Consider the following 13,945-nt stretch of genomic DNA (forward strand, 5'->3'; position numbering starts at 1 on the left):
AATGAAATGAATAGGCAGCAGGTTTAAAACAAAAGGAAGTACTTCTTCACACAATACAAGGTTGCCCAGTGGAACTCATTGCCAGGGGACGCTGTGAAGGCCAAAAATATAACCGGGTTTAAAAAAGAATGAAGATAGGTCCATTAAAGGTTAGTAGCCAAGATGGTCAGGAATGCCACCCCATGCTCTGGTGTCCTTAAGTCCCTGACTGCCAGATGCTGGGACTGGATGACAGGGGATGGATCAATCTATAATTGTCCTGTTTTGTTCATTCGCTCTGAAGCATTGGACATTGGCCACTGTCAGAAGACAGGCCATTGGGCTAGATGGTCCATTGGTCTGACCCAGTATGGACATTCTTATGCTATGTTCTTAAAGCATGTGGGGGTGGGAGGTGGAGATTAGATATGTGAATGTCCTGAGAGGGCAGGCTTATTAGGGGTGGAGGAGTGGGGAGAAGAGGGGTTGGGGGATAAATGTCAATGGATAGTAGGGGAGGTGAGAGAGGTTGGGAACTAAGGGGCAAGAGGCCTGGCACTCAACAGCTGGGTCAGTGCATCCCACCCCTATAAATGCCCCAGCTCTGCCGGTGCACCCCAACCCCCAGCTCTGCCAGTGCACCCCCAAATCCTTTGCACTCCACAGCTCTGCTAGTACATTCCCTGTACTCCAACACCCCATAGCTCTGCCAGTGCTTCCTAACCCCGCTGCACCCCACAGCTCTTCCAGTGCTTCCCAGACCTGCCAGTGCTTCCCAAACCCCCTGCACTCCCAGCTCTTCCAGTGCTTCCCAAACACCCTCCCCCCCCCCCACACACACACACTCCCAGCCCTGTCAGTGCAGACTGGGGGTTACAGTAAGGAAAAGGAGGGATAGCTCAGTGGTTTGAGCATTGGCCTGTTAAACCCAGGGTTATGAATTCAATCCTTGAGGGGGCCATTTAGGTAACTGGGGTAAAAATTTGTCTGGGGATTGGTCCTGCTTTGAGCAGGGGGTTGGACTAGATGACCTCCTGAGGTCCCTTCCAACCCTAATATTCTATGATTCTAAGGCTTGTGGTGTACAGAAGGGGTGAGTGGCAGGACAACTGGAGAAGAATAGAGGCAAGGGCACCTACCAGCCCTACATTGTCCCCTCCTGTGTCTGTGCCCAGAGCTGAGGGACCCTTCCCCCACTCTATGGAGGACCTGAGCCTTCCTCTGTCCCCCCCAAATCTGAGGGGATTTGTTTTTGGCAGTATCTGAGCCCCTCTTGCTGACCTCTGTGTGTAAGGATCTGAGGGGCCAATGCCCACATACAGGGATTGGATCCCACTCCCTTTATCTGGGCTGGGGTCTTGGGGGCCTGGCCTCTCTGGGAGGACCTGAGGCCTTCTCCCTGTCCCCAGGCTCTGGGACAGTCCTGCCCCTTTGGGTGGGAAACAGAATGGGTATATGTCATGCATATCACAGCTCTAAAGCCTGGAGGAGGAGGATGGGAATACCCACCGATATGAATGGTGCAGGTCACACATCTCAGAGCTACTGTTCAAGGCTGTATTCATCTTCATAGGGTATTCTCATTCAGCTGAGAACACTACACTGAGACGAATGGGCCACTTCATACCTTTCAAAGCCTCCTGTCCTGCAGATGGTTGTGTAGAAGAGCTCTTTCCCTTCATCGTCCCTCTATCCTTCCTGTTTAAAGGACTATATTTCTAAAATCCACACATGTTTGCATGGATTGTGTTGAAATTTGCTATGCCTTGGGGTAGTGTGGAGTAGGGTTCATGACCCACATTTAGGGTCATTTGAGCCAAGGGTTCTGGAGATATAAGCCCTGAAAAAATAGCAGTTTTCAAAAAGTTTCTAGATCGGTGTTTTTTGCACAAAGCTGCAGCTCAAACTATGGCTGTGATGCAGGACAAAAATCTGTTGGTCAATTTTAACCCAAGGTAGTGCATGGCACCCACTAAGGTTTTTCGGGGGAGACCCAAATTGTGAACGGTATTTAAGAACATGTTACCTTCTTTGTTTGTGCAGATGTGCAGTCTGGAAGGATTGCACTGTGCATGCACCAATAAAGTAGGGTTACCATAGGTCCATATTTTCCTAGACATCTTAGTTCTTAAATCGCCATCCAGGAGGAAATTTTTAAATATCTAAAAATGTCTGGAAAAATATGGACATATGGTAACCCTAAGTCCCGGGGCTGGCAGCGCGTCCTGGGGCAGCTCCCGGCGCTTGTCCGCCGGCAGGAGCCTGCAGTGTGGGTGGCCTCTAGGCACAGAGGCAGAGGGGGTCTCCACATGCTGCACCGGCTCCCTCTTGTCCAATTACAGCTGCAGGAGTGGGGCCTGCAGGCACCGGCAGCGGGCAGAGAACCCTCTCCCCCCGAGCCAGAGGGACCTGCCGGATGCTTCCCAGGAGCTGCCCCAGGTAAGCACCGCTGGGACTCCCCACCTAACCCCCCTGGCAGGTCCCTCTGGCTCTTAGGGTCGGGTCCGGTTGGGTTGGGGGTGGGGATAGAGTGCTCTCTGTGCGCTGCCGGTGCCTACAAGCCCGGCTCCGGGAGCTCCCATTGGTGCTTTTCCTAGCCAATGGGAGCCACGGAGCTCGTGCTTGTGCCGGGTGCAGCATGTGGAGACCCCTCGGCTGCCCCGATCCTAGGAGCCAGAGGGACCTACAGCAGGAGGGGTGAATAGGCGAGCGGGGCGGGGTGAAGAGGCAAGCAGTGAGCAGAGGGGGCTGAATAGATGAGGGGTGAGTAGGTGGGGGGGTGAAAAGGCCAGCGGTGGGCAGCGGGGGTTGAAGAGGCGAGCGGCGATGAAGCCAGCAGCAGGTGGGTGGGCAGGGGTGAGGAGGCAAAAAGCAGCAAGCCAGCAGCAGGCAGGGGTTCTCGGGGCGGTCGTGGGGGTTTCTGGCAGGAGAGTGAGGAGGTGAGTGGCAGGTGGAGGAGGCAAGTGGTGGGTGGGGCCTGAGGAGGGACACAGCAAGTCAGCAGCAGGCCAAGGGGTGAGGAGGGGTGCAGTGGCAGTGCTGAGCAGGGAGGGGGCAGGACATGGGGCAGAGTGGGAGCAGAGCATGGGAGGAGTAGGGGTGGACTGTGCGCAAGGCCAACACTCCCCTTCCTCTCCCCATTTCCCCCCTGTGGCATGTCCTCTTTTTTTTTGTGGATGTTCAAATATGGTAACCCTACAATAAAGAAAAAAATTGTGCAAGGGTTTCTATGCAGCCACCTTATGGTTGCCTGGGTAGTTTGTGGGAATGTGCCAAAGCCAGTGCCCCTGGTGAACACCCCGCCCCTGATGTTTCTAGTGTGAACTTTCGGTACATCTGAGCAATAAGAGTTAAAAACTCACGTTGCTTGCTACAAGTTGTCTCTGTTATAATATAGCATGCTTTGTTTTATGGGGATGCTTGCTGTGGACACAGGAGAGTTGTCAGCAGACAGTCTCACCACTTTTTTGTTATAGTGGTTGGGGGGGGAGAGCAGGAGACAGAGAATTTGGGGAGGGGACAGAGACAAGGAGAGGGGTTGTGGCTGCAGAGCAGTTGGTCAATGAGGATTGGTAGTAAGCAAGCTGTGGATTGTATTTTACTAGCCCTTGTGGGTGGGGGCAAGTGGCTACTTCCTGATCTTGGGGCAGATTAATGAGAGGGTTCCAAAGACACACAGCATGGAGGTTTGGAAATGACAGCGCAGGCATCTTGACCACTGGGGGAAAGGAAATATGTGCACTGCCAGGTTTGCTAAAGGGTGGATTCCAGAAGATGGAATTTTCTCTTTGCAATCACAGTAGCAACAAGGAAGTTAATGTTGGAATTCTCCCCCTTCACAGTGAGTCTACTGCCTAGCACAAACTGGAGTGCTGCTGAGTTCATTGTGGCCATTGGTGAGAGAGAGAGGACGGCTTGCTGTCCTGCACTCTTTATCTTCTTGGTTTTTATTTGCATGGCCCAACATGTACAGGCTGTGTGAGAGGGAATCACACAAAGGGTCAGATGCCAGATGTTTCAAGGGTGTGTGGCATCCTCACCCTTCTGAGATACTTGGTCAATTTCTGTCCTAGTGCAAGAGTCACAGTTTAGGGCTCCAGCAAGTTCAAGAGTCAGAGAGCTGGCAGGGAAGCAAAGCACATTAGGCATATACCAGGGACCCTAGCTGAAGCACTTACATGCTGTCATCAGAGCCTCACTTTCACTCTGTGTCTAGAATGTATGGTTGGGTCTATCTACACTGCAGTTGGGAGCATGCCTCTTAGCCTGTGCAGACAGACTCATGCTAGCTCTGCTCAAGCTAGCACACTAAAAATAGCAGTGTGGCCATTGCAGCATAGGAATTGGCATGGCTTAGCTGCCCAAGTGCAATCCTGGCTGACCAGCAAGCTCAGGTGGCTAGCCCATGCCACAGCTTGTGCTGCAACATCCACACTATTAATTTTAGCATGCTAGCACAAACAGAGCTGGTGTGCATCAATCTACCCAAGTTGGGATCCACACTCCCAGCTGCAGCGTAGACAAAGCCTAACACAGTTTAGTCTGCTGGAATCTGCAGCCAGCCTGAGACAATAGATCTGAGAGGTGTGAACTTCCTCATTCATGTCCATGGAGTTGATCCTGAGCTGGCCTCCTTCAGTAACACAAAGTTTTCTTCACCCGCTGTGGCTCCTAGAATGCTTCTCATTCTTAATTCTCCTAATGCATCAGCTAGTCCCCTTTCCTTTTTCCTGCACCCTCTAGCCCTCCTCTGTTCTTTAACGTGAAGATTAAAAAGGGATTTTTAAAAACACACCTTCTCATTTTCCTATTTGGTGACCAGGAGAGTGATGCTGAGAAAGGAGGTTTATAGATGACATAATCAGGGCAGTGACGGTGGTGTAGGAAGATTAACGAATGTGCCATCACTTTGGATTTAGCTCCAGGTATTTTCAGTTCTAGGGGGCTACCGTGCTGACCCTTTCCCAAAGCTCTAATGAAACCAGGCGAGCTGCACATGGCTGAGAGGAGTCCGGCAGCCCTATGTTTTCAACCTTTCAAAGTTTCAGAATCTCACTTCGTTGGATGTCCCAGGCAGACTGAGGAGTGGAAAGGTCCCTTACCTGACAGCACAGTGAAGACAGCAGCAAAGGCATTTAGCTTGAGCCCATCTATCACATTACTCGAATGGAAGAGCTCTAGGCACATGAGGCTGAACCCAACAACTAACAGCGTGATGTACAACACTTCAGACACGACCGATAGCCACAGGACACCTGCAACACAGAAGAGAAACAACCAGAGGCTGCTTTTAGTTACCTCTGACACAGTCCAAAGTTGACAAAAGCACAGCGATGAGGGCAGGAATATGTAGCACTGTCTCATACAATTTAAATGGGGCAGAGAAAACGCTTGAGGGAAAGCAGATGTGGCAGTGAAGGGGGGTGGCCTTTGGGTGAAGGCTTTGGCTTGGGACACAGGAGTTCTGGGCTCAAGTCTCAGCTCAGCTCTGCTAATGACTCTGTGTGATCTTAGGCAAGTCATTTAATCCCTGTGTCTGAGTTCTCCAGCTGTAAAACAGACATGATGAAATAATAATAATAATCCCCACCATAGCTGGGTGCTTCTGGGAATAAAGCATTGATGTTTGGGAAGTGCCAGGGACTGGATGTGAAAATGGACAGATAAAAGGGCTTGATATACCTCAAGGGTAAGTGCTGAGCTGTTCTGAGACAAAGATTTAGTTAGGTGAGGTCAGAGCAGCTCCAGGGCTCACGCTCTCCTAAGAATGTGAATGGCGGAAGCAGCAGGCACTGACTGTTCAGAGAAAGAGTTGGAAGGGCACTAGAATTGTGCCGTTAGTGCCCACCGTGTGTGTGTTTGAGTCGGACAGCTGTGAAATTGCCTTGTCCCACTACATAGCACAAACTGGAGTTCACTGTGGTGATGGGTGAGAGAGGGAGAACGGCTTGCTGTCCTGCAATGTGGTATCTTCTTGGTTTTCATTTGCAGGGCCCTCAGGGATGGGCTGAGTGAGATGGAGTCTCGGCTCAAAGGCCACAATTCAAATTCCCATTCCTCACAATATCTCCAACATCTGAGTGGTGCTTATGTCACTTTTTTCCATCTGAAGATGCACATTTCTTTGGAAAGGACGGCCGTTCTCCAATCAGCCTCAGTATGAAGCAGAAACACTGGAAAACTACCATTCTTGGATGGATGGATTTGAAAAGAAACACCCTTTATACCTTTTCTGAAGCACCATTGCAGGATGGTGGGGGAGTTCACCATGCCTACATTAGTGGCACAGTATCAGACAACTCCAGAGAGACTTGCACTGACTCAGTGCTGTGTTGGCAACTTGATTCAAGCATCGGTTGACTGTCAGGTCTTTCTACTGCATGGATCCATGAGAGCAAAATGCACTGGTACCAGCCATCACACTAGTTTAATTTCCTAGTGCAGTGGAATTAATGAGAAATATAGTGTGAACATCATATCTTGAAGATGACATTGGAGATACAGAGGCAGTAGTGCTTAAAAAGTGCGCTAAAATGTTAAGTGACATGAGTCTGAATTGAGAAGCTAGCAGGTAAGACTATCTTTCAATGGGATAAATTAATTTTGGATTCCTAATAGTTCTGTATACACCGGTATCAGGACTTTAACTATGGCAATTTCCCATGAACCCACTTCAAGAAGGAACTGCTGCATGAACTACCTCAGTTGAAGAGAAAACATGGTGTAAGTGACCCTTCACCTATCAGCACTGACAATGGAAGGATCATTGATGTTCTCCTGGTATGACTGCCAAACAGGAGCGGCAGAAGCACCCTAAAAGAAGGGGGGTCACAGGAGCCTGAACAATGGCCCTGCCCCCCAAGTCCCTGCCTTCATGCTGCCTCTTTCCCCAAGGCCCTGCTCCTGTGTCACCTCTTCCCGCCATGACCCCATCCCCAGTAGCTCCTCTCCACCGCCTATCTCATGTCGCTTGGCCTTATGGCTAGTAAAAAGTGGGAGGCCCATGGCCCCCTGCTCCCCCTTGTTCTGGTGCCCTGCTGGCAAAAAGAACATAAGCGCAGCAAAACCTACTGGTACCAATGTCTTTGGTAGGTATAGAAGGCCAAAGGTTGGGAAAACCAATGAGAAAGCACTGGTAAGGATTAAAAATGGAGTGAATACCATGGTACTTTCTCTGTCCTGACCATTTTTGCCTTTAATATGTTCTTTCTAAATTTCTAGGCAAAGCTGCATTTAGAAAAGTCCATTTTAAGAAGTAGGTGGATGGGTACCAATTGCAGTAAGGCAATCCCTATGAATGCAGTTATGCAGTTGGGGGGAGGCGAGGAAGACTATGTGCAGGGCACCTTTTCTAGCCTCTCCCCATGTGGGGTGAGCAGAGCAGGTTCTAAAAAGGGCAGCTCTTTCATAGCTGCTGAGTTGCACTCTTCCCTCTATCCAAATGCAAAAACAACCATATAACAGCTGCCACCTGGGTGCTGGACTTGGACATATGTGCATGAGTTCTTTTAACATGGAGATGCCAATGCCTACATGGTGCTTGACAGGATGAAACTCTTAATCCAACGGCAAGGGAACCAAGAAGATTGGAGAGTGCCATCCTGCTGCAGCCTTCATCCACCTCCACAGCCGTTGAGAGCAATCACTGCTGTTGAGGACTTGGGGTGGGGTGGGGTGGATTGCTGTTCATCTGGAACCTCATCTTTGACCTTGCTTCCTTGGGTGACCCTACAGGGAGTGCAAGACTCCCGATAGCATCGCTCTTGGGATCATGAGAACACTCAAGCTGCTCCATCATCTCAAGGTTATGATTCACTGGGGCAGGTTAGGATAACATATTGTGATAGACCCAGGCCAGTTGGGTACAGCAGAATAGCAGAAGGCAGATATACTGGTCACTGGATTAACAGTTTTCTGTTCCCTGACTGACAGAGCAGGGGCTGCTCCAAGCTAATGAGAACACCTGACTCTAGTTAACCTGCAAAGAGTCGGTGAGACCATTAAGCTAATAGGACCACCTGACTCTAATTAAGGCCCCGCTGATACTATAAAAAGGACTCACTCCTGTCAGGCCGAAGGGAGCCAGGGGAGAGGAAGTGCAGCTGAAGGGCTGGTTAATGAAGACACCCTCAAACCATTGGTAAGGGAGCCCTAAGGTAAGGGTGAAGAAGGGAGAAGCAAGAGAGCTGTGGGGAAGTGGCCCAGGGAAATGTAGCAAATCTGGCAGTGAAAGGTTGGCTGCCAACAGCTGCTACCATTAGGGTCCCTGGGCCGGAACCCAGAGTAGAGGGTGGGCCTGGGTTCCCCCCAACCCACCACTACAGGAACATCTCCTGGGAGGGGAAGTGAGGCCCCTGTCAGGACAGGAGGATAAACTGTTTGAAATAAGCCCCCAGGGACAACAGAGACTGTGGGAGTTCTCTCACCAACCTCCTTGCAGCCTATGATGAAAAGGGCTCAGTAGACTGTAACCCTGGCCCTAGAGAGAGAAGAGCTACGTGGAGGGTCACAGTGAGCCACTGAGGCTGGCATAAACCGCCTAGAAGCACAGGACCCACAGGGGCAAGGTCAGAGCTCTGCCACAATATGTTTACTGAATTATGATATTGAAATATAAAGATGAATTGCTACATTGTAATAAAGGCTTTCTTACTTTAATAGTTTATAGTTATGGATAGTGAATACATTTGAATGAGGTAACACTTATGCCACAGCCTTGGCTTGGGTGGTGTTTTGCCAATTGTTTTTCTTACGTGGGTTGGCTTAGATAATGCTTACTGCTGACGGAGATGTTTTGTTATTATGCCACCCCCCCACACACATTTTTTTCACTGCTTCTCAGGATAGTCCCCATTCTTTGTTCTTAAATATCTAACTTTACATTTGGCCATATTAAAATGCATATTGTTTGCTTGCACCCAGCTTACTAAGTGATCCAGATTGCTCTGTATCAGTGACTTGTCCTCTTCATTATTTACCACTCCCCCAATCTTTGGGTCTTCTGCAAACGTTACCAGTTATCTTAGGTTTTCTTCCAGGTCACTGATAAAAATACTAAAGAGCTTCTCTGGGCTTGCTAGTCCTTGTGACTCTGGACTCACCAGCCATCAGTGCCCTGCATCTTCACTTTTGCCCACTATATTGTTTAGTCTTTGGGATTTCCTCTGAGCTCACTAGCTCCCCCCACCCCCAAGCTCATCCAGTGCATTTTCTGTTGCCTGGATAGATAATGGGGAAGGAAAGAAACCATCACGCTGTCTGGAGTTGCTCACGACCATGAATGCCTGCCTCAGGGCAGACTGTCAGAAAACAGGACAGACACTCCAGACCGGTGGTGTGGTTGGTAATTAGATTTCACCAAGCCAGTAACAAAGGTGAACTCCTGGATCACTATAACAGTCTTGCCATGGAGTCACAGACAGTCCCCTTGGAGTCTCCAGTCTATCTTACCATCCGGACAAACTGGACTTCGTAATAAAAGGTCACTTACATCAAAAACCACCACATCAGGTTGCTCCCAGTCCCAAGAGACCAGTCACATACCCCAGATCAATTGGCACTCCAGATCTTACAGCAAAGGCAGTGCTGGCAGCCAATTCTATAGTAAACTAACTAAAGGTTCATTAGCTAAGAAAAGGAAACTAGAGTTATTGAGGGGCTAAAGCAGGTAAAATATATGAACAGGTGAGTAACAGTCTATAATTCCAAATAGTAGCAGAGATGTTGTAATCTGCCAGCTTCCCAAAAGTCTCTCAGGGCCACCCAGAATAACTCTGGGGATCTCCATATTCTTGTTCAGTTGTTCTGCCCTGTTAGAATCCAAACAGTCCAAAGATAATGGATCTTTCCCTGAATCCATACTTATACTGTAGCTTCTTCTCCTAGAAGACAAGCTGACAGTGTCACTACCCATGTGGGCTTTTCCTTTGATAACAGAAAGTGGCGAATGCATTTGGAGTCTTTGACCTCCGATCATCACACACAATGGCCACTTGCTTTAAAATTAGCACTCTTCTGTTGAAGTTCTTCATTTGCATTTCACACGGCTTCTTTCTCATTTGACTGCTCGTTTGATGGGTTATTTAGTTGTGGGGTATATACAATGTAAGTATTCGCAACTACATTATAATGGGATGCAGATTCGTGAAAACATTGCAAGTAACATCTCACTTGTTTTCATGAAGATTAAACACCAAAAACACTCTTACACATTTATCGATTACTTTGATCTATACTAATACACAAGTGAATTGACCTGGAGCGTCAGCATGAGCGGGCACCTAGTCTGCCAGGGTCCCAGCTCATCTGATTTTGACAGTCCTTCGGTATGAGTGGGATGGTGGGAATAGGAGAGGAATGATTCGCACACCTGGGTTCACAATTTCAGAGCAAACATTCTCAAAGATATAAAGTAAAATGTACCTATTTTCTTATAGCATGGAATACCGACATTCCAAGTGAGATTAATGCATGCAGCAATTTGCAAGCATTTCATAGAGTCGAAATACATTCTTATAAGATAAATACCTATTTTGAGCAAAACTAACATACAGGTGAACTGATCTGGTCTCTAGCTATGAGTTTGTCAGTTCTTAGCTAATGCCTGGGGCCTGGGCAAGAGCTGGCATCTGGCCTGCCAGCATCACGGTAACTATACAAGTGTATTAAGTTTGAGGAGGAGGTGTTGGGATGCTTTGTGTCTCCTTTGTGAAAAGGCATTAAACCTCATTCAGGCTTAAAATAAGGGCATGATGGCCAAGTGAGCACTCCTGCTTTCTCGTTCAATTTCACCATTCAGATAGTTTTATTACTATTTTTTTCCTTGTATGTTTTAGGCTCCCAGATTGGAATTGTGTGCCACAAATACTTGGTGTGATCAATAAGAAATGGTGAAAGAAATAAACATTGAGCATACTGTCATGGCTGGCACAGTTTTCCAGCTCTGCACTCCCAGCACTGAGCATTCAGCCCATCTGTTGGGTAGTGTAATCTGATTATGTCAGACCATCTGCCTGATTACTTTGTGCTTCTGTGTAGAAAGCTGGGATGAGAGAAATAGATCAAGAAGCTGTGAGGTTTCCTCACAAATTCTTCATGCTGCCTGGGGTGCTGGCAGACCAGGTGCCAGCTCATGTCAAAGTCCCCATGTCTAAGCTGAACACTAATAAACACGTACCTGGATTTAGTCTGCCTCACCTGTGTGCTAGCATTGTTAAAATAGTAGTATTAGAATCATAAAAATGTGTTTAGTGTTTTGACTTAATTGAATATTTGTAAGTTGCTGCCTGCATTAATCTAATAACATCTGTATCCGATCTTGTAAAGTAATGTTAGGGGGTTGTATTGTAAGCCTCTGTGACTGTGTGAATCACCAGGCAGGGGCTAGCCATTAACTAGTGTCACGTGCTGATTTCCAACAGAAGGTGTTACGTCCTGTCCAACAGGCAAGGTCCATCAGCACCAGGTTAACTATTGTGGAACATGAAATAGGACAAAAGATATTTGCTATTTTTGCTCTCTCTTTCTCTCCTCCCTCCCCCCCCCACCCCCGTGAAGATCCCATCAGCTGACTTTGCAGCTCAGAGCACATGGCGGGTGGGGGGGGGTTAAAAACCCCATACAAAAGGAACTAGGACTCTCTCTGCTGCTTGAACTCCAGTGGGCAAAGTTTTTCTAAGCATTGACAAGAGATCCCCAGCTGCTTAGTTAGGGTTAGCCCTAAAGGACAGCTAGTGCTTACAGATTATAGACGCTTCTATTTCCTTTTGAAATTTAAGATTGTAACTCATTTGAGTACTTATGTTTACCTGCATTAATGTTCTAAATTTCCTTTCCTATGATTTATTATTATAGGATTGACTACAGGAGTTGTCTTTGGTGTGAGATCCCAAGTGCAATTGACCTGGGGTAAGTGACTGGTCCTTTGGGACAGGAAGTAACCTGAATATTGCTCTGGTGCTTGGTGTAAGGGACCATCTATCACATAGGTAGGCTCACCTGGGTGGCAAAATAGATTGGAGTACCCAAGGGGAATGTGTGTGACTCCGGGTATAGTGCTTGAGGGTATACATTTGATTAATTGGTGAAATCTAAATACAAGTCACAGCCAATGTGGGGTTTGTGCCGTGGTTCTGAACAGTCTACCCTGTGCTTGGTACCCATGCTCCTGAGCCACGGCAGGGCAGTGTTACTCTGCCAAAACCCAGCAGAGGCACCTACAATGCTGAAATGTCATTAGACACTCAGCAGAAGAGATAGAAAGAGAGGATCATCCAGCCAAGGTGGCTGTGGCTACCAGACTCTGGGTACATCTACACATTGAGCTGGAGGTGTACATTCCAGCTCAAGGAAGCTCAAAGTGTAGATGTACCCTCTGAGACTGCATGTGGTGAGTCTAATGCCCAGGCATAGTTTGGATCATGGAAAGAATGCTGGTTGTTTTGGTTTCATTTGTCTTTAATCTTGGATGTAATTCTTGGGATAAGAGGAGTTCTGTGCCAAGGAACTAAGAGTGTGGGCTGGAGTCAGAAGGGAGGGTTTCCATTGTCTACTGCAGTACTGTTGATTCCTCGCTATTTAACCAAATGAGAGTAAGGTTGGTTTTATGATTATGCCATTGGACTGGGATCAGGAGTCAATTCTGTGTGTGACTTTGGGCAGATCACTTGATATCCCTGTGCCTCTTTGTAAAATGGAGGTAATAATACTTCCCTACTTTGCAGCATTGGGAGATAAACTAATTAATGTTCATGTGGCACCTAGATATGGGGTGATGAGTGCAATGGAAAACCCATACAGTAATATCTAAAATATTCCACATACTTTTGTATGGAAAATGCATTAAATCTCATATCCAAAACAGAGTTTCTCTACTCTATCCCCAAACACGTCAGAGTTAATACAAACCATAAGTGACATACAACATGAGCTGCCAGTGTGATGCTGCGGACAAGAGCTAATGCGATCCTGGGGTGCATAAACAGAGGATCTCTAGTAGGAGCAAAAATGTTATTTTACCTCTAGATTTGGTACTGGTGTGACTGTTGCGAAAATACTGTGTCCAATTTTGGTGTCCTCAATTCAAGAAGGATGTTGATAACATGGAGGTGGTTCAGAGAAGAGCCATGAGAATGGTTAAAGGATTAGAAAACAGGGGGAGACTGAAGGCATTCAATCTATTAATTTTAACAAAAAGACGGTTAAAGGGTGACTTGATTATCTACATGGGGGAACAAATATTTAACAATAGGCTCTTCAATCTAGCAGAGAAAGGTAACCCTATCCAATGGCTGGAAGTTGAAGCTTGGCAAATTCAGACAGGAAATAAAGGTGCACATTTTTAACGGTGAGAGTAATTAACAATTGAGAGAACTTACTCGGGGTTATGGTGGAGTCCCCATCACTGACAATTTTTAAATCAAGATGGGATGTTTTTCTAAAAGATCTGCTCTAGGAATTATTATGGGGTAGTTCATGAATCTGTGTTATACAGGAAGTCACAATGGTGCCTTCTGGTCCTGGAATCTATGAATCAATGAATATATGTATCCTATTATTGAATATATGTATCCTAAAAAGCTATGCTAAAAGAAAGTTGTTTGTAAAGTCCATCACTCAGCCATCCAGCAATATCAGATATAAAGTGTACTGTGGAACCTTAATTCTGCCCCTTGTGCTTACATTATAACCAATCAATTCGTAACATCTCATAGGAAGTCTGTGATGGAGTCAGGAACGGAACCCAGCTCTTTTGGGTCCTCATGGAGTGCTGTGTCCACAAGAGAACAGGGAACATTTTCTAAAGTTCCTAAGTCACTTTGAATCCTAACTCCCAATGATTTTCACTGGACTTAGGCTACTAGGTGCCCTAGGCACTTTTGAAAACTGTACCCAACATCTTTCTTCACGGACAGATCTTTGCTTTGAAGCTAATCTTCTATTTCCTATGAATACACAGGTAAACTAG

General features: G+C 47.2%; 1 protein-coding gene across 1 annotated transcript in view; it reads right to left on the bottom strand.

Annotated features, from left to right (window-relative positions):
* Positions 1-13,945, bottom strand: part of GSG1L (GSG1 like) — a 133,660-nt gene that overhangs the window by 68,034 nt on the left and 51,681 nt on the right. The window contains exon 3 of the mRNA XM_039492046.1: positions 5,082-5,234. Within this exon, the coding sequence (XP_039347980.1) occupies positions 5,082-5,234 (153 nt within the window). The remainder of the gene's footprint in view (positions 1-5,081; positions 5,235-13,945) is intronic.

The sequence above is a fragment of the Mauremys reevesii genome, linkage group 10 (genome assembly GCF_016161935.1).
Source record: "Mauremys reevesii isolate NIE-2019 linkage group 10, ASM1616193v1, whole genome shotgun sequence".
In the NCBI taxonomy this organism is placed as follows: Eukaryota; Metazoa; Chordata; order Testudines; family Geoemydidae; genus Mauremys; species Mauremys reevesii.